The 26955-nt window shown below is 42.7% G+C and overlaps 1 protein-coding gene across 5 annotated transcripts; it reads right to left on the bottom strand.

Annotated features, from left to right (window-relative positions):
• Nucleotides 1–201: 201 nt before the first annotated feature.
• Nucleotides 202–25833, bottom strand: LOC120457290 (inositol-trisphosphate 3-kinase A). 5 transcript variants are annotated; one of them, XM_039644742.2, is made up of 6 exons: nucleotides 8042–8207; nucleotides 2527–3614; nucleotides 1838–2087; nucleotides 1503–1771; nucleotides 1223–1333; nucleotides 202–1101 (listed from the first exon to the last, which is right to left on the bottom strand). In XM_039644742.2, the coding sequence occupies exons 2-6, from the start codon at nucleotides 3529–3531 to the stop codon at nucleotides 745–747; spliced, it is 1992 nt and encodes a 663-aa protein (XP_039500676.1). In that variant the 5' UTR covers nucleotides 3532–3614; nucleotides 8042–8207; the 3' UTR covers nucleotides 202–744. The 5 variants fall into 5 exon arrangements, with proteins under 5 accessions (XP_039500676.1, XP_039500675.1, XP_039500679.1 ...); XM_039644741.2 differs by lacking the exons at nucleotides 2527–3614; nucleotides 8042–8207 and adding an exon at nucleotides 23045–25802; XM_039644745.2 differs by lacking the exons at nucleotides 2527–3614; nucleotides 8042–8207 and adding an exon at nucleotides 10431–10936.
• Nucleotides 25834–26955: the final 1122 nt, after the last annotated feature.

Here is a 26955-nt window from a genome sequence, read left to right as displayed (position 1 = left end):
TTTAATACTCTTTAAAACAAGTATTTTTATATTGCTGAACGGCCACACTTATTTCTCATTTTGGCGCCAAAATGAAAAAGCCGCGCTTTTTTGAATTTGAAAATGCAGTTAAAGTATTAACCAAGTACTATTACTTATGTATTTAGCTAAACCAATGTTTTTGCTCTCCCCCCAAGTGAATTGAAATAAGTAAGTTCATTGTTTCTGGTTTAACTGAATTTAATAGTGCACAATTAGTAGTATTTAGTAGGTAGTCGCATAACCATTATATTAAAAACGTAGTCTAAGTTCTTGTTGCGTGTTGGGTGTTCACTTCTTAGTTACTTTTCGTATCGTTACGATCGACAGTGTTAACTGCCTTGTGGGGATTATCTCCAACTATTCGGGTCTCGCTAGGACTCGCCAAACGTGAATTTTTGTTTATTTGTTTTGGATAAATAAATTACACTACAGCAGCAGCTCATATATATATGCCAGGCTATATATCTCCTATATATGTAGGCGTATATCGTATATCGTATATAGTAAAAATATGTGTATGCATATTGTGATTTCAGTCTTTGATTTTAAACTTAAGGGGTTAAATGTACGCAAACTGTTAGCAAAAAAAAACAAAAAAAAAATGTATAACTTAGCCTAGGAATTGGGGATTATTTCGATTCGGAAATTGGAAATGTCTTTGTCTTTTGGGGCTCAGCCCCAAAAACCCCCGTGTAGAAACGTATGGTTATAGATATCATCCCATCAGGATTTGCTTTCCTCCGTCGCCTCGGCTGGATCTTCGCTAGAAACGGGTGACTGAATGGCCTCCGCTTTTGCCTTCGCCTCCATGGATGCGTGCAGCTCCACAAAGATATCAATGAGATTGTTGATACCAATGAGATAGCCATCCTCGTGGTTGCCCACCTTCCAGGCGGAGTAGTGATCGATACGCAGCTGCGGCGGCAGCTCCACCGTCTTGGCGAAGTCAATCAGCCAAATGCTGGCGTGGGTCTGGTCGTGGACGAAGAGCAGGGAGCTGCCGATGACCTCGTGGGTCTGGAAGAATTCCGATACCGCCAGCGTGGCCCTTATGGCTCGCAAACGCTGTATGTAGCGCGGCTGTTGAATACAACGAAAAAAAAATAAAAAAACATATATATAAAATATAAAAGAACAAACAGCGCAGTGAATCCCCTCCCACAAGTTAATGCCATTCGATGCTTTGAATTTGAATACGCACCAAAATATGTGGATGACCGCTGAGGAACTCGAGAAAGGCCAACTTGATTTGTTCGCGTGACTTCGTCGTTTTGAAATCTTTGGAACTGGTGCCATCGCTCTTCTTGATGCCCTGCAAACGAAGTTTTACACGATTTCATTAATGACTTGACCTTTTTTGAATAATTTATAACAAATGGATAAACTGACTAAGTGTTATAATGATAGTGATATTTGCTAAGGATGTTTAGCCTGTATGTAAATGAATGGTTTCGATTTTGGATTGGCTATTTGGTGCTCACCTCGATGCGGAATCCCAGCGTGGCCGTGCTGGAGATGGTCTCACGCCAGACCATATAGCGTGGCTTGGTCACCGCCTTGGCCGCGTGCTCCTCGGCGGTGGGGGCGTGGCTGTCGATCTGGATCATCTTGTCGTACATGTCCTTGCGCAGCTTGGGCTTCTCCTTCGCCTTGGACAGCTCCTCCTCCAGATAGGTGCGCACGCCCACCTTGCAGTCCATCACGCACGGCTGCACATAGTCACTGAGCAGATCCTGCAGCTGCAAATAAACTGTGTGTGGTATTTTTAGATAATACTTTGTTTCGTCCTTAAAGGATAATAACTGGAGATACTCACGTTCGCCATCCTCGCTGGTCACCTGGCCCTTGTAGACGGGCACATAGGGGCGCAGCAGATCGTGCATGAGGATCTGGAAGCACTCCTCCTCCTTGGGGCAGAGCTTCTTGAGCACGGTGCCCGGCTCGGGACCGGCCTTGAAGTTGCCCTGGTGTCCGGCCAGTTGGACCCATGGATAGCGCTGCTTCTTGTACGTCTGGAAGAAGGGCGTCCACTGCACGATGTTGCGGATCTTCCGCCAGCCGGAGCTCTGCAAAAATCGTGGGGGATGGAAACCAATTACTCAGGAGGATGTCAGAGATAGCAGCTTACTTTGAGCACTTATAACCATTTCGTATACGTTAAATCAATTAGTAAATAGCTATTAATAATGTTACAGACTGTCGCTACATTTCGCCCATTCTCGTTCGTACTGCATTCACTAATTAATTTTTGTTTGTTTATTGGAAACGAAACGGTTTACATGAGACAGCTGGCTAATGACCCATTTTTATGCCCTGATTTTTTCAGCTGAGTTGTTATCACTCGATCACATGTGCATACACGTTCAACTTGATGAGTCGCAAAATCACGTGGATATACAAAGTGTGCTCTTTGTGCTCCAAACTCGTTTGCAGTTTTAGTTTAATAACAACACAATGACAATGTATACAAATCCTGGCAAAGATCAGGATCTATACCCATCCTACCTTCTTGCCGCTCGCGGCCTGAGATGCGGCACCCGATCCTGTGGCGGAGCCGGCCGCTGATGTGGACACATCCGAGTCCCACTCGGAGCTGAGATCATCGCTGCTGGCGTAGCCGTAGTCCCGCGGCATGGGCACCTCCAGCAGCGACTTGGAGTACTGGATGTAGCCGGGGCACAAACTCTGACCCAGCGGCGAGTGTGAACGTCGTGGTCCCGGATTCATGGGCGATGTGGGCGTGCTGGGTGAGCCCAGTGGCAGCGAATGCTGCTGCGATAGCTTGCGTCCCACAATTAAGCGCAGCCCACAATTGTGGGCCACATGCTCACCCGAGTTGGCCGTAATGCTAATGGTCGGCATCGATAGCTTCTTCTCCGCCCGCTGGCGTATGCCGTGTGCCTGGGCGAAGGCCAAACTGCATTTCCGTGGCTGCATATTGTTGCCGGAGAGTTTGCGGCGAAAGATCTTCTTGGATGTGCTTGGTATTGCGTTCGCATTGCTGGCACCGCCACTTGACTCCGACTTTTGGGCCGCATCCTCGCTGTCCGCCGATGTGGGTCTACGTCCGCTATCGCTATCCTCGTCGGCCTCCTCGCCCTTGTCTTCGCCATCGTCTTCGTCACCATCTCCGTTGCCATCATCATTTCCATCCTCCTCCTCCTCGTCGTCGTCGTCGAATTTCAATTTGGATATCTCCTCGGGCGGAACGTCGGGAAAGTGCAGCAGTTTCACGGTCACCTTCTTGCCCGCCTCATTGTAGTACACCTCCTTGGCGCTCATCCTGTCGAAGTCCTCGTAGATCCGTACCTGCGGCGAGGGCGGCGGTGTGGGTGGCGTTACGGAGCCCTTGGCTTTCCCGTTCAGTGTTATGCCACTTCCGTTTCCGTTTACGATGCCACTTCCGTTTCCGGTTGCCAACGCCGGCAGTCTCGCTGGCCCGTTCTTCTGCTTTTGATTCTGATTTGGATTATTCGGCGGCTGTGGCTGGCTGAGGGCGCACACGGACATCTTACATGGATTCTGGCCCACGGCACTCGGTGCAGTGCATCAGTGGTACCTGCTAGCGAATGCAACTATGTATGTACGTACTTCTGCAATTGGGTAACGAAAATTCGCCGATTGAGTTACACAGATCGGAGATCGAGTCGCAGGAGAGAGATGACAGAGAGACAGAGTTGGAGAGCCGAACCCGTTCGCGCCTAAAAACCACATCATATTTCCTCCTTCCCCTTTTGCCAGCGAACACCACTGGCCACTGGTCTCCAAGCCAACCATATACCCTTCCTTATCACTAAAAGGATCTCAAAATCACTAAACAGCATTCTCTTTAGAGTATTTAGCGCAATCTGCTTGCTTGCCGAGTAAAACCCATTGAGAATTTTACTTTCCCATGTCAGCTACTAAGTTATATTAATGGTGAATTGCCTTCTGCAGGAATCATCAGGGAATCATCGCTTCGTTGCAGCTGAGTCTTTGGCTTTTGACTGCTTTTGGCTGTATATAGATGTGACTGCTGCTGCTGCTGCGGCTGTAATGCGCACACATCAATCAAAATTGATTAAATTTACCACATACATATGTATGTGCCATGTAGCGCAGTGCGCAAAAAGTGAGGAAAGACGAAACTAAGTAGGCATTGTCGGAGCGTGTTGGCATCTTGTCATCTTGGCAGCTCCATCTGCGGCAGCCGCAGCCAGAAGATGGGGAAACTGGCCAATGGTCACCAGCAACAGCAAGTGGCAACAAGTGGCAATCAGCGACACCATCGTGCGGCAGCCACAAGCGAAACCGCCCAGAGTCTAGCAACACAAGGCAATCGAATCGAATCGAATCGAATTGAATCGAATCCAATTCAATACATTTCAATCCAATCCAATGCGAAACCCAAATCGAACAGCACATTATGATAATAATGGAAGTGCCAGCGACGCGGCTATCCAGTTACGCCAGTGCACAACAGCAACACACACACACACACTATCTCCTGCCATGCAAATACATATGCAAGTGTGCGTATATAAGTAAGCATGTGTTTGTACATATATGCGAACTTAAAATTTCTTTATAACATTTGACGTCATTGGCAAATGTTGACGCCGTCGCCACGAGGCGATAACGAAGCAGCAACAGCAACATGAGCAACACAAGCAACATGAGCAACACAACACCAGCAGCAACAACATCAACAACCTTGTTTCTCCGACATCTAGAGAACTATGGCAGTACACCCATATCAACCATAGATCTCTCCGTACTTAACGTACTTAACTCGGAGCTCAGAGCGATCGTCTACTATATATAAATTTGGCTTATCTAATTCTGATTCAAGTCAAGGGTTGCAATTGCAAGGGCTTGAATACTTAGTGCTCGTAAGTGGGACAAGGGTTTCGAGCTTATCAGCAATTCCAGAATATTCACAGCTCTAACAAAAACGTTACTACACAGTTTTCCGCTCATTTCGCCGAGTGTGTTAATTGATAATATCTTTCTAGTTGCAGGTTTTTAGATAGCTATGTCTATATCTCATCTCTGTGGTTGTAAAGCAGTTACATTTTAAGGGCGCAAAGTATCCGAGTACTAAGATCTTAGTAAAGAACTTCAGCAGTAAATGCACTTTAAGGGCTTGACTTGCTTTATACTCAAGTAGTAACATTATCACCATTATTTCCATCTACAATCTATTTTTTCCTTACTCGTTTTCATCCTTTCTTTTGCTAACTCTGGTTTTTATTAATAGCGCGGGCATACGTGACGTATGTGTGATATTTCTTAAGTTAATGCTACTTGCGCGCTTGTACACAATCAGTTATTTATAAAGTCCATTATTCAATAAGCTAAATTGGATTAAAAGCACTCACTTCATATAAGAAAATTAGATCTTTGGAACTTTCCTAATAGCATTTAATTGATCTGTGATATTCCATTCCTTCGCTTATCTCCTGATATATGTATGTATATATTTACTTTGTATTTCCATCTAGCTGGGCTTGGTTTCGGATTGCGAACCGTCCTTAAATACAAATTTGCGTGTTATCTAATAAAAACAATTGTACAATCTTCGATGCCGTCAACACCAACAGAAAAAAAAACAGAAAAAAAGCAGAAACCTACGTCGACGATAACGACTCGATATATCGCGCTGTGTACTATGCATATATGTAGATACATTGGATCGTGTGCCTAGACATATGTACACATGTACATACACATGTATGTATGTACTAGGTGTGGGGGTACGTAATGCCTGCACTCGCCACCCCCCCCCCCCCCTAAAAAAATTCCCCCCTTCAATTAACAGCACCACCCACTCTGCAAAGTGGACGCTACGCGCTTAATGCCCACCATTCACATTCGCCTAACAATTTCTCTCAGTATTTGTGCTTCTTTTTTTACTTTTCTACCAACTACCGAAAGCTTAAAATTAATAAAGTAAACAGTTTGTTGTCCACCGCCCTCTCGCTCTTTACCACCTCTTCGCTCTCACAATTTCGCTGAGTGTGAGTCTTTGTTTCTCTTCTTCTATTCGCACACTGAAAACTATTGCGCTGGCTTTTCAAATGCTTGAGATATTTAACACACGAATGTGCCATTAAAAATATCACAAAGATAGCACTGAAAATAAATAATTCATAGAACACTAAAAGCTACCGAATATATTTCGAATTTTTTTTTAAAGAATAGTTCTCAATTCCCCCATTTAAATGTATGCACCAATTTCAGCAATTGGTCATGCCCAATTAAATTTAATAATTGCTTTTCTCTGATAGCTATACATATGTATATTTCATGCGAAATTCGTTGCTTTTTATGGCTGACCATTAACAAACCCCAATTGATGATCACTTCTGCTTTTTTTTCGCAGTGTGCCATTGACGCACAGAATTTGGATTTTGGCTTTGGGTTTCGGATTCGGATACGCTTGGGCCTCCAATTGCGAGTGGGGCTGTGAATGTGGGTGGCTGGGCGGATGTTATTGAAACGATCAAGCACCAATTATGGTGGCGCGGGGGTTGGGTGCTTGGGGGGGGGTTGAGGTGATTTAGTTCCATTTTCGGCTACTTAATGAGCTTCAATTGCCGAATTCGCTGTACGTACGCAAATGAGCACGATTTCTGAAGGTGCTGCCTCTTCACTTATATAATTCGCATTAAATTTTTTATTTTTTTTGTGGGTGGGTGGGTGCTGCTCCTCCAATTGCGTAGCACCTCTGGATAGGTGAGCAGGGGGGGGGGAGGGTTTGTTTGGGTGGGGTGGGGTGTCTGGGAGGGTGAGGCTGGGCGTTCTCATTGACGTCGTCGTTTATATAGTGTGTAAATGTTTACATAAACGTGAATACTCGGATTTTCGGTGCAAAAGTCAGTTCGCTATTTCAGTCATCTAGTATAAGAATTCTGCCTCCCTACCTCCCTACCTCTCTTTTGCTTCAACTCTCGCTCTCTTTCGCTCCAACTCTCGCTCTCTCTGTCGCTCCAACTCTCGCCCTCTCTTTCGCTCTGTCGTCTCTTTGGGAGCTTTGGCGCGTGCTTCAATTAACACACTTTACAATGACAGCAGCAGCAACACGAAACAGCTGCAACACATCGCAGATTCCTACAACTTGCCACTTGATTCTTTTGAAATGTTTGCTTGACTCGGAAGGGAAGCATGCACAGTACACAAAAAAAAATAATGCACACACATGCACAAATAATTAATTGTCACTGCAAAAAAAGTGGCGGAAAAGTTGTAATTTATGCATTTCCATTTGTTTGGGCTTTTGTGTTGAAAATTCCAAATAAATTCGATTTAGCATTTGTCTTTTGGTTTTTTTTTAAATACTTTATGATTTATTTGTATTATTTTACTCTCTTATTTTAGTGTGCAATAGTTTGTTATTAAAATTGAGAATAAACACGCAATTTAGCAGTTAGTATGTAATTAGGAATTTTATTTGTGCAAAACTTGACTAGACTTTTATTTATTATTCAAATATTTTGAGTGTATGTAAGCAAGTTATTTGATTTAAGGATATGCTGATTGTTTTGAATTTTTCTGGGATATAAATAAAATTTTGTAGAAACACACAGGGCTCTTAGCAATTAACTGTTAATTAAGAACATTTATACATTTTAGTGGAATTTTCCCAGCTTTCTTTCGCTGACTTGGCGCTGAATTCAAAATGAAAATACATAATGTGACAGGCACACGCAACCAAACGCCATAAATTAATTAAAAAAACAAACTGGCAAGAAAATTATAATATTTTCGGAATACAGCTCTGCTTAATAATATTGCTGCTGAGCTGTGTTGCTGTTTATTATTAATTTTTTGTGTGTTTTTTTTCGTTTTTTTTCTGTTTTTTTTTTTCGGTTTTTTGGTGGGCCGTTTGACGCGGTCTCTGGCATTGGCTTGACACACAGAGAGAAAGAGAGGGGCGCTCAGAAAACACAGATATACAAATTGATATACAAATGTGTTTATATACAAATATATATATATATATATATATATATATGTGTATATATAGGCATATATGTACATATAGACGCGGCGGCGAGAGATATGTGGAAGCACACGCGGAAAGTCGGCGGCGATACGGGCAACAGCACTACCAATAGCAATATAGCAATATAAAAATAACAATAACAATAACAATAATAACATTAACAATGACAAAAACCCACAGACCGAGACCCCGAGCCAGCCGCACGCGATCGCAGCAAAAGCTCAACTGGTCGACTCTGCTCCAAAAAAACGGAACCCAAACGAGCCAAACCGAACCGAACTCGCCGAGAGCTCCGCCGGCGATGAGCAGCAGCACCAGCAGCAGCAGCAGCAACAGCAACAGCAGCAGCAACAGTCGCAGCAACAACAGCAACAGCCGCAGCAGCATCAGCTTTCATTTACGAGAGTCCTACCAATAAATCCTAGCAATAAATCCCATCGCAATGCAGTCCGAAAGCCGCGATCTCCGACTGATAAGGCAGATTAGGCAGATTTGGGCTGTAACACTGACAAAAATAACCGAGTAACTAGACAAATACCGATTAAATAAACCGCATGACACCGCATAGAAACAGAGTTCTTGGCAAATAATATCCATGTTGATAAAAGCAACTTTAAAACCCAAGCTAAACCTAATTACTATTATTTCTCTAAGGAAATAGTTTAGTATTTTTTCCCGGTGTACCTAGGCGCAAAATTATCACCTGGAAGTGAGAGCGAGAGAGAGAGAGCGAGAGCGAGCGAGAGAGAGGGGTCCCAGCCTGGGGAACAAAGCTCATTAGTTGGCCTAGACTCACCCGAGATGACGTAGTTTAATGACCAAGGCCACCGGGCCGTGACGTCAATGATAACAAGATAGGATCAGCGGAAAATGCCATTACGATATGCCCAGCTCCTTGTTTTTTTCAGTGAAAACATATTATAATTGGCTTTTCTTTTTTGAAAGAAAAAAAACGTTAAAGCAAACAGCCATCAATAGTACATTTTATCTATAACAACAATATCTAAAGCAAGGGAAGTTTCTTGCCAAATTAAGCAGCAAATTTCTGTGAAATGTTTACAGCTCGCACGATTTGTGTATTTCTCTTCTTCGAAAACTGAGAAAAACACAGCCTAATATTGTTGCTTATTGTTATATGAATAAATTGCATATCATTGTTTGTTTGTGGGAACTACAAACTGGAAACTGGGGAAGTTGGCTTTTGTAAATTCAGCGAACATGGTCTGCAATGTAAATAAACAAAATGGGCAATGGGCGCCAAAGAAGAGTCACCAAAGATCATTAAAAAACTTTCGTAAGATCACAGGCAAGATCCTTATTAAATATGACTCACAAATCACTTTCACCGGGAGAAAGTTTAGGGCGCTTAAATACGAAAATTGAATACAAATTGCATAAGCAACATATGCATCTTCATCTTTGCAAGATCTACAATGAATCTTCCTGGCAGGAGAAGAGCCAGCTTAGAACGCTCTTTTCAGCGGAATCTTGCGAATCTTTCCGAATCTCAAGGCCTCCGCCCCCCGCCGTCTTCCCTGCTCTCCACTCCCCGCTCCCATTTCGCTTATCAGTTGAACGATCTCATTTTCACACGATCCACGCTTTACGCATGAGCGGCTTCTCCCCGTCTCCCTCTCTCTCTCTCTCTCTGTCCCTCTTTCTCTCTCATTCGAGCTCCCTCTCTCTCTCTCTTGCGCTCGTTCACTATCTCGGATGCCAGTGACGTCAATGGGCTGGAAGTGGAGCTTTCCAGCTGGACCGGTCCAAGAGTCCAAGCCGCAGCGCTGTGCTTTTGGCGATTAAATAGCTAGATCACATAGCCACATTATTTACTTATGCCAATAAATACAAGTATTACTATTTTGTAGCATGTTTTTAAGGTACTTCCTAAATTCAAAGAACCTTTAAACTTTGCTTATGAAAATATATCCAGCCTATAGCTGTTACCTTAATAAATACAATTACAATTTGTTTACGAAAGTGCTGTGTTTAACTAAAGAGTTATTATTACCATCTTAAGCTGGCATTTTATTTTCGTTCGATTTGACTCTTTTTCACCTGTCATTTCTGCCAACACTGATGGAAACCCAACACCCGATTAAGAGCTTCTTTGTAGCGAAGACAACCTCCACAGGCGAAGCTTTCGTGGAAAGCTAAATAACGATCGTGGGTATCTCATAGCTATGGTTTATAAAGAGTATTACTAACTCAGCTGGGAGTTCATTTTTTGCATATAACTAGTAACTTATGTTCAGCAGATTTAAAACTACCACTTATAACAGCAATTGTATAAAACATTTTAGGATTTTCTTATAATTACAATTACTTATGCAGTGTAGGTTGTAACAAAATATACACACTTGCTATAATTAAACCCAATATGGTCCGTATCTCATGGTAAAGAAGTACCACCATGGCTTACCTTCTTCTTCGCCGCCTCGGCGGCACTAATCACGTAGAGATCGACGATGCCCAGCAGGCAGTCGTCGCAGCGGCAGACATCCTCGCCAAAGGCCAGCGAGCCCAGGCTGCTGGTGGAGTCCAAGGAGTCGGTGCGTCGCAGGCGGCTTACCACGCCCACGCCCATGCCCAGGCCCAAGCCCAAGCCCAGAGTCATGGGCAGGGGCAGGGGCAGGGCGATGCCGACGCCCGCGGGCGGATTGGGTGATGTGGGCGAGGGCGTGGCCGAGCCGGAAGCGGAAGCAGAAGCGGTAGGAGTTGCGGGAGCGGTGGAGGGAGCGCCGCCCGCAGCGGCAGCCGCCTCAATCTTGCGGGCCAGCAGCTGCTCCATGAGCGTGCGCGGCCGCGAAGAGGATGGATACAGGGCCATGTCCGCCAGCCGATTGCCGCCCACTGTGGCAGCTGCCCCTGCACCAGCTTCTTCTCCTGCCACCGCGCCTTCTCCTCCTCCTCCGCCTCCTCCCGCTGCCGCTGCCGCTCCTCCTGGTCCTCCTCCGTCCACCTCCGCAGGCGGCGAGTTCTTTGCTTAAGTCTTTCGTTTGCCCCTTCGCGACGCGATTTGTTTCTAACTCGAATCGAGATTGCGATAATCTCAGTTTCTAGCTAAGCGAGAGTTGGCACATACCTGCAAGTAAAATGAAAAAGAAATAAGAGTTAGTTCGTTGTAATCTTTAAATAAAAATTAATTAATATAATTATAAATACTTAGTTGAAATACTTCTAATACATGTTCATAATTTAGTTTGAATTTATTCAAGTTTTTTTTACCGCCGCAAAACTAAACTTTCCAATAAATCATTTTAATCGCTTTTCGGTTGACATTTTCAATTTCAATATTGAACTCCGCCGCCCAAATAGCTGAAAACACACACACTTATCTCTCCACTGACTTCTATGGACAAGCTATAATTTATGGACACCAAGAGATTACTTTAATTGATCAGCCATTAAAAAAATAATCCATAGTCGCCCATGCACAAATTTAAGACCTCCAATAGTTTATAGTTTTCAAAAATGTTTAAATTAATGTCTACCATCCATATGTTTTGACAGGGCCTGTGTGAATGTTGTATAGTTTTAAAGTTCGTCGAGCTCAATTAAATTAATCATTTAAATCCGTTTCCCCGCTACATTTGTTGCATTTTCTCATTCGAATGTTTTGCGTTTAATTTCCGCTGCTGATTGCTAAATTATGTTTATCTGCAGTTGGCCATTTCCCAATCTCGCGGATAATCGCTGCAATCTATTTCAGTCGACTTGAGATAGCTTATAAATTCGCCAAATTAGTGTAATCAACGCAATCTCTTGCGGCTGACACGAACCATATCAATATGGAATATTCGAATTGAATTCCGTCACACGATCTCCGATCTAAGATCTCCGATCTCTAATCTGCAATCTGCAATCTGCAATCTCTGATCTGCGATCTCCGCACCCAAGCCAATCTTATCTTCGCGTGGCTTCTTTGGACATTCGCCAAAATGCACAAATTTATGGACCACAATTTGTTGTGTGTCGGCCGCTTATCTGAATGGATCTGAATGGATCTGAATGGCTGGGTGGATGGGTGAACTGGTGGGCCATATGATACCATGTCCTCGGATGGACGGATGGAGAGGAGGAGTGATCTGGGATTGGGGCGTTAGAAGTGGCATTCGCTTAATCGGCGTGCTGATAAAAGTTTCTTGTTAATTAACATGAAAGTGCAGCAGACACGGTCGAGATTTTATTTTTCCACCTCCTTTTTTTTTTCTTTTATTGCTCTCTCTTTCTGTCTCTCTGTTGCTTTGAAGACGGAAAATTGAAAACCCGTCGGTGGGTTTTGTAAACTGGCTCGAGCCTCCTTAGCCAGTTTGCGAAGTCGTCATCGGCATCATATCGCCGCATTTATGCGCACATAAAAGTTAAATAATAGATCCAAAAGATACATTTGCCGTGGCCGAGAGCAACTCCGACTTCGACTTCGACTTCGACTCCACTGCATCCAACTGCATCCAACTGCAACTCCAATTGCAGCGCCGACCAGTTGTTGTTAGCCAAATGATTTATAAGCGGCATAGGCAGCGATATTTGTTGTTATACCCTGGCCATAAATCCGAAATGGATAGTACGATTTAATAGCCGCGTCCTGCAGATCATCTACCCTAATAAATAAATTCACTGAGTCCACAATTGAGCGGGCTCAAAACAGCAAATATTCTGTTGCTACCAGCTACAGTTACCATAAGCTTCTCTATTAAATAATAATGGCATTCATTAATAATGTAAAAATAATACACAATAATTGGCAAAAAAATACCCAATAATTGGTAATAATGGTAATGCGCTTTAATACGACTTGAAATTCATTATTTTCTCGAAAGCATGCCACTGATTTCCACAGTTGAAAAATTTAGGAATAAATAAATTTATATTTATATATGAAATTTCACTTTAAATTGTAAAGTTTTTGTGAAGTTGTGTTGCCGGAAATATTACGAATTTTTCACATTATCCATCGAATTATTCAATTATTCAAGAGTATTTTTCAATACAACATATAGATAACTCCCAGAAATATTTTTAAATTAGGGATTGCTAGGGGCTTACACCTTTTATCTATTGATATGGAAATATGTGTAAGTCATACTTTTATCTATTGATATGATATGATATAATACATGTAAATCATACTTTTTCCATTAATTGGGATACAATAAGTATAACTAAAATTCTAGCAATGAATTAATAAATTCCATATGAATATATAATAAATACTAAATAATAGAAAAATAAATAATAAATTTAATAGTACTATCTTTGGATTCCGCATGATCGGTAGAGCAAATTAAATTCGTGTTGTTTGCCCAGCAATTCTTCGTCAATTTTCCCCGCAAATTTGCCGCCAACCAAACGCTGACTTCGCTTCAGTTTTTCCAGCTTTTCCGGCCCTCCTTCCCCTCGTCGGTTTTCAGCACCCCTCTCCTCACCCCTTTCCTGGCCGTTTGTTTGGCTGTTGTATTGCTTAAGCCAACTGTCTTGTACTTTTATGGGCGCTCGTCTTATCAATAATTTATGTCAGATTATACCGTTATGTCACAATAAATTAAAGTTGGCAACTTATTTTCCAGACTCCACACTCGCTCTTGTATTTGGCTTTTAAATTTTTTATTATGGCCAAATCTGTCAGTTTAGCGGCACATTTGGAAAAGTGCCTGCTCCTCCTCCTTCTCGTCTCTCTGTGCTGCCTCCTTTTACTGGCTGATCCAGTTGATATATATCCATATACATACATATATATATATACATATTTACCTATATATATATTTATATATATATGGGTATATATTTGGCCATTGGCGCGCGGTGGCAAATTTCACTGTCACGCCTCGTTTTCAATTAACTTGTTGGCGGTCCGCCGCAGTGGCCATAAATCAAATGAGAGCTCCCTCTTAAAAAAAAAAAAAAGAGAAAAAAGAAAGAAAAAAGAAAAGAAGCACTACGGGTTTTCCCATATTTTCCACTGCCTTTGGCCCGCTTTGATTTATGAAGATCGCTTCATTCGGCTGCCGCTTACATGTCAAAGTTTATCGACTTCTGATTAATGCCTTTGTCGGCGCCTCGCAGGCCCCACTGTCCCCCACCGTCCCCCTCTGTTCCTCTGTCCGCAGTGTCCACTGTATTTCGACCATAAACGACATAAGACAACTGCCAGTGCCACTGCAACTGCAACTGCAACTGCAAGTGCTGTTTATGGTAGTTGCATGTCTGCAGTGGTCACCAGGCCCCTAGGGTCAGTTTTTAAAATATACACTCGTACGTATAGCTATGCTATCTATGCTATCTCTGGCAGATGGATAAACCTGCTACACACACACACACACACACACATATATATAAATATATATGTATGCACACACTTAAACACACAGGGAAAAAAACCCACTCACTGCTCACTGGGAATCCTCCAACTTCGCGGACAAGAATAAATAAATGAGAAACGGTTTAATGCCACGCAAAGTAAATAAAAATAATGAAACCGAGCACAAAAAATTGTTGTTTTCACGAGTTTTTTGTTTGCTTGTTTTTTTTCTTTCGATATCGGTATCGTATCGTATCGTATGGTATAGTATGGTGCTATGGTATGGTATGGTATACAGTATAGGGTATAAATGGGGGGCCGGATCGAAACGCAATGGATCCGGAGCTGCGATCGACCGCTTGTTGACTTTGGAACGGCACTCGGGCAACTGAGGCGACGCCGTTACAGCGGCAACAAGCAAAGCTATCCGGCTATCCAAACTAACAACCGATTGCTGCCGCACCACGAAGTTCAACAGCGAAGTGATCGGCGCCGCAGCAGCGATCGTGTGCACACACATGCAGCTTGGTGGAGGGGGGTTATCGGAGGAGGGGAGAGGGGTATGGGGTTTGGGGATAACTATCCTTGGTCCTTAGACCATCGCAAAGCCAAGGAAGTGAGCCTAATCGGCACATAAATCAGACGGCGAGACTGCGACAACGTGATGGAATAATGACGCTGATTGAAACATGCGAAAATCTGGCGACAAACACGGCAAAGGGATCTGAACGCCCCAGCCGGTGGCAATTGCCCAACTACACTGACAGAAATATATTACAAATAATATGCTTAAACAAAATATATAATAATATAACTATTTAAAATAGTACAAACATAATAATGCCTGGCTTTAAATAGACAATAAGTTGTGATGCATTTGGGTTATCAAATCGCATATTTAATCTAAATGCTATTAATGCCTAGCTAATTTCTTGCGGTGTACGATCGAATGCGAAGTCGAACTCCTTGTCGCCGATCCTCTGACAAGGCGACTAATTGCGGCGGCAAATTGCCGCTGCCATTTGATTTGCATAATGCAAATTGCCGGCGTCTCTAATCGTTAGCTCTCCATCTTCTCCGCCCTGCGATATATACATACATATATGTATATATATATACATATATATGTAGTTAAACTTGGCTTTATGACGAGCGCGCGGCTGTCACAATATTTGTGTGCTATTAATTGACCACTTGGCACCCGCCCCCTGTCGGCCACGCCCCCGAATTGAGCCTATGGATATACTAAGTGTTTTATGGAGTCGCTCTGATGGCTTGAAACGATAAGCAGGCAGCTGGACGTGAATGCTGGATGTGGATATGGCTGTGGAGTGCCCAATTCCAATTTCAATTTCAATTCCAAGTCCAATTTCCATCCCAATCCTATGCAAAATCCAATCCCTAGGCTGCGACTCATACTCATACTCATACTCATAGCCTGTCATATGGCCTGAAGTGGAGTGCAAAAGCCGCAAAAAGATGCAAAGATACAAAGATACATACGGAATGAGCCGGACTCTGGGATTGGGAATGGATCTGGCTATCTGGGGAGTTGGTTTGAAAAATTAAGTGTTCTATTATCGCTGGCTGTGCAGGCGAAATGGGCAATAAAAAATATGAAACATCCACAAACTAAAATCCATACCAAATGTGTGGTGCAACCAAAGTGAAGAAAATGCACTTAGATAACCTGGTAAATACAAAGTAAATTATTTAATAGTAAATACTTGTTTGTAAAGTTTGCTATGTCATAGTATGTAAAAATATAACTTTTTCCCAGTGTAACCCCCCGCCACACCCCCTCATCAAAGGCATGCCTATCCAATTTCTCTATCTGTTCTTCGGTTATCTCAAATGTGGCCATCTAATATTAGAAGGCGATATCTATTGCCTTGTACAATTGCTCTTGTTTCGCCTTATCAGCAATTGCCAAAACATGTTCGCATTTAGGGTGCGTCTTTGGGGGCCTTACTGTACTCGAGGATACCGGAATGAATTGTGAATTGAGGCAAATGAAAAATATTTGCTAATTTATTTATTGCACCGCCATGGAAAAATTCAGCACAGCTATTTTTGCCACTATTTTATCATACATTGCACATGTCAAGGTGCCCCCACATTTCGTTTATTAAACTCACAACTGTAACATTTTATGAAAAAGGTGTTAAGTAGTAAAAAAACAATTTCGATTTTTGCTTAATATCTTTAAAAAATAGCACCTGATTTTATCTAATTTTTCTGGTGTGGAAGATCAACTGACTTTGAAATTGTTTTGTTAACTCTATCTGATTCCTTTATTTTTCGAGTGAGTGCAGCTGCAATTAACTGCAATCGAATTAAGCAAATATTTTTGGTTTGTTTTGGCGATTACGCCACTTTGGAAACCGGGAAATTCTGGTTATTGCCAAGCCAATTCAGTTAAGAACTAAGATATTCCGGAAACGAAAGCGCAGCAGGCGAGTGTAAATCAAAGCCCATCCCACGAGTATGTTGCATGTTGCATGTTGCTGGTGGCGCGTGTGTTTCGGGTGCCATCGCTTGGGGACATGCAACACGGCTACATAACCTTTAATGGGTCCGAAAGAGCTGTAGGGGGACTTGGGGGGGGGAACGGCTAGTTGGGGCTAGTTGTGGCTAGTAAGGGGTTAAGAGGGGGCGGGGAACTGCCTGCACTTACAGGAATGACAAATATGCCGGCACGCAAGCTGCAGCGCACCGAGAAAAATGATTTAAAATTAAATAATATATATAAATATAAATAATATGAATATAATAAATAATATATATAAAAATATATATTACGAAAATTAATATATTGAAAATTAAACTTACTTTACATTAAAAGGAAATAAGGAATTATACTAAATCCTAAATATTACTAAGTACTAAATACTAAAAAATACTAAATACTAACAAATACTAAATACTAACAAATACTAAATACTAACAAATACTAAATACTAAATAATACTAAATACTTAATACTAAAAAATACCAAAATATTAGTGCCCTCCTCTGCGCTTCTCAAAAGTCCTACATAAGCAAACCACTTTTTCGATGTTTTTCAAAAAAAAAATACTAAATGTGAGTGAGTGGTGCAGTGATTTTATGTGGTAGCAGAGGATATCAATAATGTGATTTCGACCTACTGGAGGAAGTGCCTGAGCGAGCTATTTTCCAGGAGCTACAACCAGCTGTCTGCTCTGACGTGGAAGAGAGGAGAGCTTGAGGAAAGGGGTGAGTACCTGGGGGAAATGGAGAGGAACGCTTAACTCTCAGAATTTTGGCTGCGACTTCTGTGGCTGCTTGTTTTTTTAAATTTTATAAAAGTTTAATTTATAAAGTTAAATTTGCCCTCTCTGTTCTTTGTTATGAGTGGCCAGTGTGATCGGTGATTCCGATATCTTCGATAGTACAAAATAGACAACCATTTTTTCCTGTGTAGAGTGCTGGTCCCGCGAGATCGACGACTCGGATACAATTCAGTGGAAATTGCAAACGAGAAACAAACAAAACCAGCCTTGGAATCGGAGAACCAGCTGAAAAACAAAACAAAAACTGAGACCAACTAACAACTGCGACAAGAACAAATGACGCAAATTGCGTATACCCGACAATCGAAGTGAAATCCAAAGGGTTTCCGATTCAGGATTAAAATTGAATCTTTGATTGGACTGCAAAAAAAAAAAAACGGCTCAATAACTAAACTTGTTGTGCATTTCGATTGCAATGAACTTTGACACGTAAAATCAATTAATGTCAATTTTTATGTTTACTTTTTCTGTCCAAGCTGTTCGACGTTTTCACAACAATCGATCAATCAGTGTCTTTCTCGAGTTTTATTACCGATAATTTCGATAGCCCGCGCTCCGATTGATAAAAACCGATAAGTTATGACATTCCTTGTTGCTTTTCGGGCGACTTTAATTGCCACTTATTTCGATTACCGACATTTATTCGACAGCAACACATGATTCTATATAATTATTGTGATAACACATAACACATTTGCGGTATCAAACACGCCTCCAAAATGCTCTGGCATCATTTGCCGATTATTTCGATAGGCAACACCCGTTTATCATACAATATAAATTATGAATCATTTTTGTTACCCAAAGTTCAAAGACAGCAATTAAAAAATGGCATATAAAACCAATAGAACGATGACTCACTTTTATGATCACTTTTCGATCTTCTGATTCGGAGGCAAACCCCAAATGAGAGTGCCTAATATGACCTCAGTTTCACTTCGGTTTCTAGGGTATCTGGAGTTGGTCTGCAACTCATGAGGGTATTCGTTGCCACTTCCGGAGGGCGAAAAAGGGCTAGGGTATAGGAATGTGGTTGGAGGAGATGGTCGGAGGGGGTTGGAGGGGGGAGCAATGTAATTCACTTGTGACGATCTTCGGCGCGATCGCTGATGGGCGACAACCGCTGACGTCAACGGAAGTTGTCGCTTGAGCGAAGGTCAACGGATCGCAGCAAAGAGTACTCCCAGATACGACTTACATGCGGCTGTGCGATCTGGATGGAGGGTGGAGATCTCGCCGCTAAATCGATTTCTCACACAATTAGTGGGCGTCATAATTCCCATTCCCATACCCATACCCATACCCATACCCAATTCCATTTCAATTCCTCTGACGGATTGCCCCGCTACCCACTTTATGTCCGTCGCTCTGGCCAATGTGTTGATTAGATATGACGCTGGGAATGGGTCTGGAAATGGGAATGGGAATGGAAATGGAAATGGGACTGGGACTGGGACTGGCTGATCGGACTGTGACGGATGTGCACGACCCACAGAGACCATAAAAGCTATTAAAACAAAATAGCACCACACGATCCATCCAATCCAATCATGGTGGTAAATGTTCGTTGGACGTCAGACTAAGATCAGCTACGCTTCTCCTCAAATAGGTGATATAGCAGCGAATATACTATACGTTTTTATTACATCTTGAGAATACGCAAATCTTTACATTTTACACAGTAATATTAACCAGTTTGAAACTAAACAAAACCTATTAGGAACCACATTGAACCGCATTTATCTACTGTTAAACAGAAACGTTAAGTTCAAAGACACGATTTCCATGAAATGGTTGCCAACTTATGCGAAAAATGGGGAAATCTTTATTCAAAACTAATTTCATTTTATAAAACTTATAATCTTATCTTACGGATTATATTCAACCAATTGATTCATTATAGATTTCTATGCACGCTTCTCGAATGCTATCTTTATAGGCCCTTTAAGATATTATAAATTAAATTGGTTTAAAGAAGTGCGAATATACTGTTATTCACTCTAACACATTGTCTTAATTTATACTTTTTATCAGTGTACTATTGACAATGCCCCATATAGAAGACACTATCTTATTGTGGTTTTAAATATACATTAAGTAATCTTTAATATGGCCAAATTGCACTCTTATCAAATGCAATAAATGATCTCATCAAATATAAGAGTATAAGTATGTGGAAATGTTTTTATTCAAATCATTTACAATAAATCGCAGTAAAGCCATTTATTTCAAATGTTTCCAGTTTATGCTTCAAAGCTAATAAATGTATATAACAAATATTATATTAGGTATAATTTAAAACAAAAGGTTATATATAATCTATATCTATAGGAATTTTCTGGCACATCCCATCTGAAATACGGTATCTGCGTCACATTTCCTGTTTATTATGTTATGATATAATTTGTATCAATGTTTTGCAGTCCATAAAGAAGATACTCCTTCTCCTTCAACCATTAAAAAAGTCTCTCTCGCTGACTTTGCACTTCACAGCAGCGATATTATTAATGATCATGCTTCGAAAAGGGGTGGGGGGTAGGGGGGTGAAGGCAGAAGGGGGGACAAACAAAGGCGGCCCAGTGACGTCACAGCGACGTCAGCGGACCAAATGGCGATGATACTCGTATTGTCGGTGACTTTGGCACCCACACAGGGGCTTTATCTTTAAGTAAGCAAAGTAAGCATTTCTATGAAGCCCACGCCGCAGTGTCTACAATAACAAAACAATGCGAAGAGCCTTCAGTTCTCGGTTCCATCCAAAGTTTCCATCTCGAAACTGAGAACCAGAGAACGGAGGAAAAACCCATCTCCATTCCCATCCCCATCCGCAAATGGAATGCGAAGAATAACCAAACAAGATGCCTAACCACATCCAAAACTATAATGACAACTGTGATAAGGCACGGTGACAGGCTTGGGTTGGGCTGCTCTTGGATGAGTAGGATACCAGGAAATGGGGCTCCCAGGAATGCCAGTCCAAACAGTGGAGATATCACAGGCGAAGCCAACAAACGCCCAGCATCATGTGTCTGAATGATATAATGATAGTATATATACATATATAACCATTCCTGATAATGCAGGCGACTTCTATGAATGAAACTTGAGGTCGTTTCGTGGAATTAGATAGGAATACCTGATATATGACATGTTCATTGGAATTACACACAACGTAGACAACGAAGTAATAACAAGTTCATAAATTAACTGAAGAACTTCGAGAAACCGAACGAAGAAGAGATTACATTTAAAATTGAGTTAATTCAGCATATGGCAAGGTCACATCACTGCGTATGTTCATATATAAAGAATATTCACGAGGGAATCAAAGGCAATTCTCATAGCAAATGAAGGCAAAGACGGAAGTTGAATAGGAATCGTATTCAAATGGGGAAGATACTTTGTAATGACATGCTAATAAAATTGAAGTGTATCTCACTGCGCGCAGTGGAGGCTGAATAAAAAGTGTATGCAAATGGCGATCACAAAAATGAAATCACAATGCAGCATTAACTGGGTCAACAAATTGTAGTGATTTGTAGTTATCTTGACTTAATATTGAGGTAGTTTTGAAACGAATTTCTAGAATAATACACCCAAGTCGTACAGTTCATTATCTCCGACTCTGAGATAAAATTTTTGTTCTTATTAACAGTGGTACTTGTAATCACAATCCCCGAGACTTACGGAGTAATCCCCAACGACACGAGGGCTCGTGTGTCATATAGACATATATGCGAGTCTTAATGGGGACGGTGACGTATGCGTGATATCACCCAAAATCGCTTATCACTCATCCGTCCACAAAAAAAAAAAATTATAATAAAAATAAAAAGAACAAAAATAAAAACAACACGTAAGACACGACGTTATACAATTGACTTGAAACGGCGTATGGGATCATCATAGATATAAGCACACTATATACTAGTATAAAGTGCATATTATATGGCATTATAGTATATGGCACACAACACATGCCCGCGGCTTAGAAAATAGAAGAACAGGCCATTTCTGGGATGCCTCCAATTATTGCTTTTGTCGGCGGCGTCGAGGGTATATATGCCATATACTATATGAATGCCAGGGAGATAAACCCGCTTGATAAGCGCGTAACATTATTAACCAAACACATACACACACACACGCACGCAGACACACACACACATGTTCATATCTCTTACACACACACACATATGAACGATGAGATATCCAGGTGAATTGCTTTATTATCGTTATCATGACTCCGAAAATTCGGTTTCTAATACTTTTATTTGCTTTACAAACTTCTCGCCGTCTGCTGACAACAACAACTACAACAACAACAACAGCAGCAAGAAGAGAAATAAACCACAAAAAAAAAGATGCCATTATATAAAGGTAAATATGTGCTGGCTTATATATGTACATAATATTTATCTATAATACAGTATACAGTTAACTAAGATAAGATTTTTTCGTCGCTATCGCTGCCCGTTGTGTTGTTGTTGCTGTTCTTCCAGTTCTAGATACAAAACCAACCAAAATCGGAGGTTTTCGTATTTTGGTAGATATATACTTTTCCTTTATCACGGCTCCCCCTATTTTTCAACCTCCCCACCACATAACGTTCTCGTGCACACTCAGAAAAAAAACGCAAAATAATAATAACAATAATAGCAAAAGCGGAGAATACCAAAAAGACATCTTCAACAGAACCTCATTTTAGTGATAAGATAAGAATCTAATTAATTAACAGCCTTTTAAGCAAACGCATACACTGGAAAAAGAGACCTGCTAATGCCAATGCACGGTGAAAAAACCATTAGCTGATAAGGCGGGGGATTACCATATATATATATATCTTGAAGTAAGACCCAAGGATCTCATTATCTTTAGAACAAGATGCAACTTTAGGAAAAATAGTCAGTAGTTCGATGGATTTGCTTTGATTTCTATATTTAATAGGTAATTGGTAATAAGTAATTTGTAATATGTAATAGTTAAAAGTCTTAATATTATAGTCTTTTTTTTGTAATAGTTATAATGGTCTTGCAGTTGATAAACTAACCGGTATAATACTGCTCTAGAGCAAAATGTAAAGCACACTTTTTTTTTCAAAATTACTTCACCTATCTAGCACCCGTTTCGCCCAGTGTTTATGCACCAACTTGCTTATCTCTCTGGCGCTGCCATTCAGACCTGCCCTCATTCACTGTTCTTTTATGCTCTCGAAAACAACAGCAACAACACCACAAACAATCATATCATAATAATAATACAACAGAAACAAATAAAAAAAAAAAAAAAAAATGATGGTTAATATTAAATTTACTAGGCTGCTCCACTTTTGGGACTTGTCTTGGACACCGCCTTGCCACCCCGAATTCTTTAGTCTAGTTTGAGATTTCCCTGGTTTGTGACGTCATCGCGGGCGCCTACCTTCTTGGATCGATCCCGCTGACGATCACCAAGCTGCGTGGCGGCCATAAGTTCGCTGATCTGGCGCTCCCTCTCACGTTCGCGATCCCCCCGCTCGTAGTCCTCCTGGCGCAGCTCCTCCGCATCGCGCTCCTCCTGCTCATCATCATCATCATGATCCACGTCATCCTCCTTATCCACGTCATACTCCTCCTCCTCCTCCTCCTGCTCCTCATCGCTGAGACTGCTGCTCTGAGTGCTGCTCTTCCGGGCGAGCGCCACACGGACACCGTTCACGATGCACTCGCCACCATCCAGGGCCGAAATGGTGGATCCACAATAGTAGAGGTTACTGCAACTGCTCGCCGCACTGACATCCGACTGGCCATCATCCTTGCCACAACCCGGCGACATGCCCGCACCCGTTCCCGTGCCACCGTGTCCATGTGCGCCATGCCCAGCGCTGTGACTGTGATGTCCCGCCTCCAGGGAACAACGACGCTGGCCACGCGCCCGCTGCAGGCGAAAGTACTCCATCTCCTCCATGCTGATGCCGCAGGCGGTTATGTCATCCGAATAGTCGCTGACCACCACGGATGGGGTGCGCACATAGCGCACGCCCAGCGGCAGTCCACTGCCACTGACGCCCAGTTCGCTGTACGAGCTCTGTGTGGACTCACGTCGCGATCCCGGCGCGGCCACCACTCGCTCCTCGAGCAGCACCTTGGTGGGCACACCCACGCTCGCATTGCCACCGCCGGTGGGCGATGTCAGTGGTGAGTCTGGCAGGGCTGTGGGTTCGGCCAGTGGCAGTAGTGCCGGTCGCAGGGGTAAATCCGTAACGGTTAGCGTCATCCGTCGTTGTGTCGGCACAGGTACATCCATGCCGCCATCGTCCACATCCAGACCGAGGGCGGAATCACTGCTGGCACAGCGTGTCACCCTCATTTTGCGCTGCCTTGGCGATAGGCTGTTATCCTCATTGTCGCTGCTATATGGACTCAATCCGCCACCGGTGACATTGCAGCCCTCATCCGAATTGGATGCAGTGGCTCCGGGCAGCGTCTTTGGCTCCTCCGCCTGTTGCTGCTGCTGCTGCTGCTGGACAATCATGGCCTGGAACTGATCGATCAGCTGTTGCACCGGCTTGCCTCGTTCCGTCTTGCAGCTGGGATAAGCAGTGCGGTAAGTGGTGGTGCTAGTACTAGTGGTGGTGCTGGATCTAGTGGTGGTGCTGGTTCTAGTGGTGGTGCTGGTGCTAGTGGTGTTGCTGCTGCTGGTCTTGTTGCTTCTGCGTTCTGATCCACCCACTTGGTTGCCGAAAAACTGCGCTCTCAATTGCGCCTTGCGAAGGGCCAACTCGGCGGAGATGGATGCCTCTTCACATGGATTGCTCCCACCACTTGGCTGCGTGGATGTGGATATGGAAGTGCTCGCCGTTGGGGTTTCTCTAGCTCTAGCTGTAGCTGTAGCTGTAGCTGTGGCTGTGGCTGCTTTGGTTCTGCTTCTGGCGCTGGCTCTGACACTAGCTCCAATCTGCTCCGCTGTCCGCTGATAACTGAACGCCGTTGCCTCTGCCGCCGTCCATTTATTTTCAATTTTAACCGTTCTCAACGTTGTCGTTGTTGTTGTTGCTGTCGTTGTTGCTGCTGTCGTTGTTGCTACTGTCGTTGTTGCTGCTGTTGTTTTCGTTGTTGTTGCTGTCGCATTCGTATACGTTTTCGTCGTTTTCGCCCTCGCTGCCGCCGACGCTTTCGACGACAGCGACGTCGACGTCGACGTCGACGCAGACGCCAACGCCGATGGCGACGTCGTTATCTTTGGCATGACATCGAATTGGAAAGCGGGGGCGTCAGACGTTCGCGAAACCGTTCCCGTACCGCCGTCGCACGCACTCATCTCACATGGATGGCTTGGCTGGATCGCGGGGAGAGGTGGCGGGGGATTGGGTACAGGTATGTGTCAGGTTAAAAAGAGTTAGTTATATACTAGGTTGAAAAGGGTTAGTTATATATTAGGCTTAAGAGTTGGGACTTATGAAATAGCAGTGAGATTCGTTAGGAGAACACCAAGGATGATATGCGGATATGGAAAAGAGTGCACTCGGATCGGTGATAAGAAAGATGGGGAATTATGGGTAAAGTGTTGGAAGTGGTGTTATTAGCAATGCAGAAAATGGAAAGAATTTTCTATATAACTGCATTACGAAGAGGTGCTTAAAAGGAGAATTCCACGTAGAAATGGTAGAAAAGGAGAGTGGGAAACGTAAGCAACGAGATAAAAGTGAAAGGCTGGCGATGCAACGGGAATAGAAACAGAGAAGAGTGGTGAAGATTACCGTTAGGAAAGAGGACGTACTAGACAGTAAAAAGGAAGGATAGGAACAGTTAAAAAAGTTTATCGAAAAAACGATAATGTAAAGAAAAAAGAGTGCTGAAGATTACCGTTAGAAAAGAGGACGTATTAGACAGTAAAAGGAGGGATAGGAACAGTTAGAAAAGGCTGACTACCAAAAGGATAAAAGAAAGAGATAGAATGAGTGGGTTGTGTGTTGTGACTGATAAGGAATGAGCTAAGACTCAAGGACGGGGGGGTTATTGTGTTGGACAACGATGTTGGCAACTGTGTTCCGTCGAAACGCGCTACTAACGCTGGCGTCGAGTCGAAATATTTCAGCGGAATTATAGGTGAAAATGCCACTGGAAGCCCCGGCAAACATTCTACGTCCGCACTTTCCGAATGGCACCTGTGCGCTGCCGTCGCCGAACTGAAATCGCTTTCTGCGGCTCTGCAGCTCTGCTCGTTTTTTCCAGCGAGGGGGGGTGCGGCGGGCGGCGGTGGGGCGAAGAATCGAGAGGAGTGGCGACGGAAGGGGGAGGCTCGAAGAATTGTAGAGAAGAATTTGTGAGCCGCGGAGTGGAGAGCAGCTGTTGTGAGAGAGGGAGGGATGGCGGTCTGTCGTGCGGTTGGGCGGTCTTATTATTGTTGATAGTTTTCTTTGACAAATTGTGTGTGTTCTTTACAAATTTTCGGTTGCTTTTGCCACTGTTCTCGTTTTTTTTTTTGGTGCTACTGCCACTACTGCGGCGGGGTAATTGTAATTGTGATCTTGAAACGTTGACGCAATGTGCAATGATCCCGCACGTACACACGCACACACCGGTAACTGCTCCAATTGCCGCGCGTAATTGTAAATTGCATTTGAGCACAGAGCACTGAGCGCACACAGATACGCCGCACACACACACACACACCTGCACACACAGCGATGACTGACAGGCGATGCGAGCCAATGCAATAAAGCACTCTGCGAGCACCACTACAAGCGCACACTCACGCACACACCGACACAGACGCACAATGGGACGAGTCGGTGATTTATCGCCTCCATTCAGTTGAGTTGAGTCGAAAAAAAATAATAAAAAAAACATACTTGATGACTAGGAAACAGTATTGCCGGAAAACAACTAAAGCAACAATTATTTTCTCAAAATCGGATTTATGTAGCTTACCCAAACAGGAGCTATAATTATAATTTGCATTAAAAGAACCTATTATATATCTCAAATTGAAGTAGAGCTTTGAATAATTAAAATTACAATTAATTATTATTATTAAAAGAAAATTAATTAACTGTGTCCATGTTTGTATAGTGTTCATCTTTTTCTATTTATAAAAAAAAAGTTGCCAGCTAGCTTTTTATAGTTAACTATCAGACCAAATGACGCAAATAAGATTTTATCGCTTTACAGCAACTTTTTGCAAAACACAAAAACCCAACGGAATGGAGTCGATTAAATTCTTTGAAATTAAAACCTTAAACACTCCGCTACACAATACATAAAAAAAAAAAAACAGAAAAAAAATCGTTTCCGCGCATGACTTACGAAGACGAAATGTGTCAGTACATTTGTATAGCTCAACCGCAAAAC

The sequence above is a fragment of the Drosophila santomea genome, chromosome X (genome assembly GCF_016746245.2).
Source record: "Drosophila santomea strain STO CAGO 1482 chromosome X, Prin_Dsan_1.1, whole genome shotgun sequence".
NCBI classification, from domain to species: domain Eukaryota; kingdom Metazoa; phylum Arthropoda; class Insecta; order Diptera; family Drosophilidae; genus Drosophila; species Drosophila santomea.
Note: the sequence above shows the minus strand (reverse complement) of the source record. Positions and strands in the feature narration are given on the sequence as shown.

What these genes read in the sequence shown, in the direction of transcription:
- LOC120457290 (XM_039644741.2), bottom strand. Translation starts at nt 24,922, where the DNA reads ATGAGTGCGTGCGACGGCGGTACGGGAACGGTTTCGCGAACGTCTGAC. An exon ending in AGCGGGATCGATCCAAGAAG is followed by an intron (nt 2,088 to 23,044) that starts GTAGGCGCCCGC and finishes CGATTTTTGCAG; the next exon opens with AGCTCCGGCTGGCGGAAGAT. An exon ending in GCGGTCATCCACATATTTTG is followed by an intron (nt 1,102 to 1,222) that starts GTGCGTATTCAA and finishes TGTATTCAACAG; the next exon opens with CCGCGCTACATACAGCGTTT.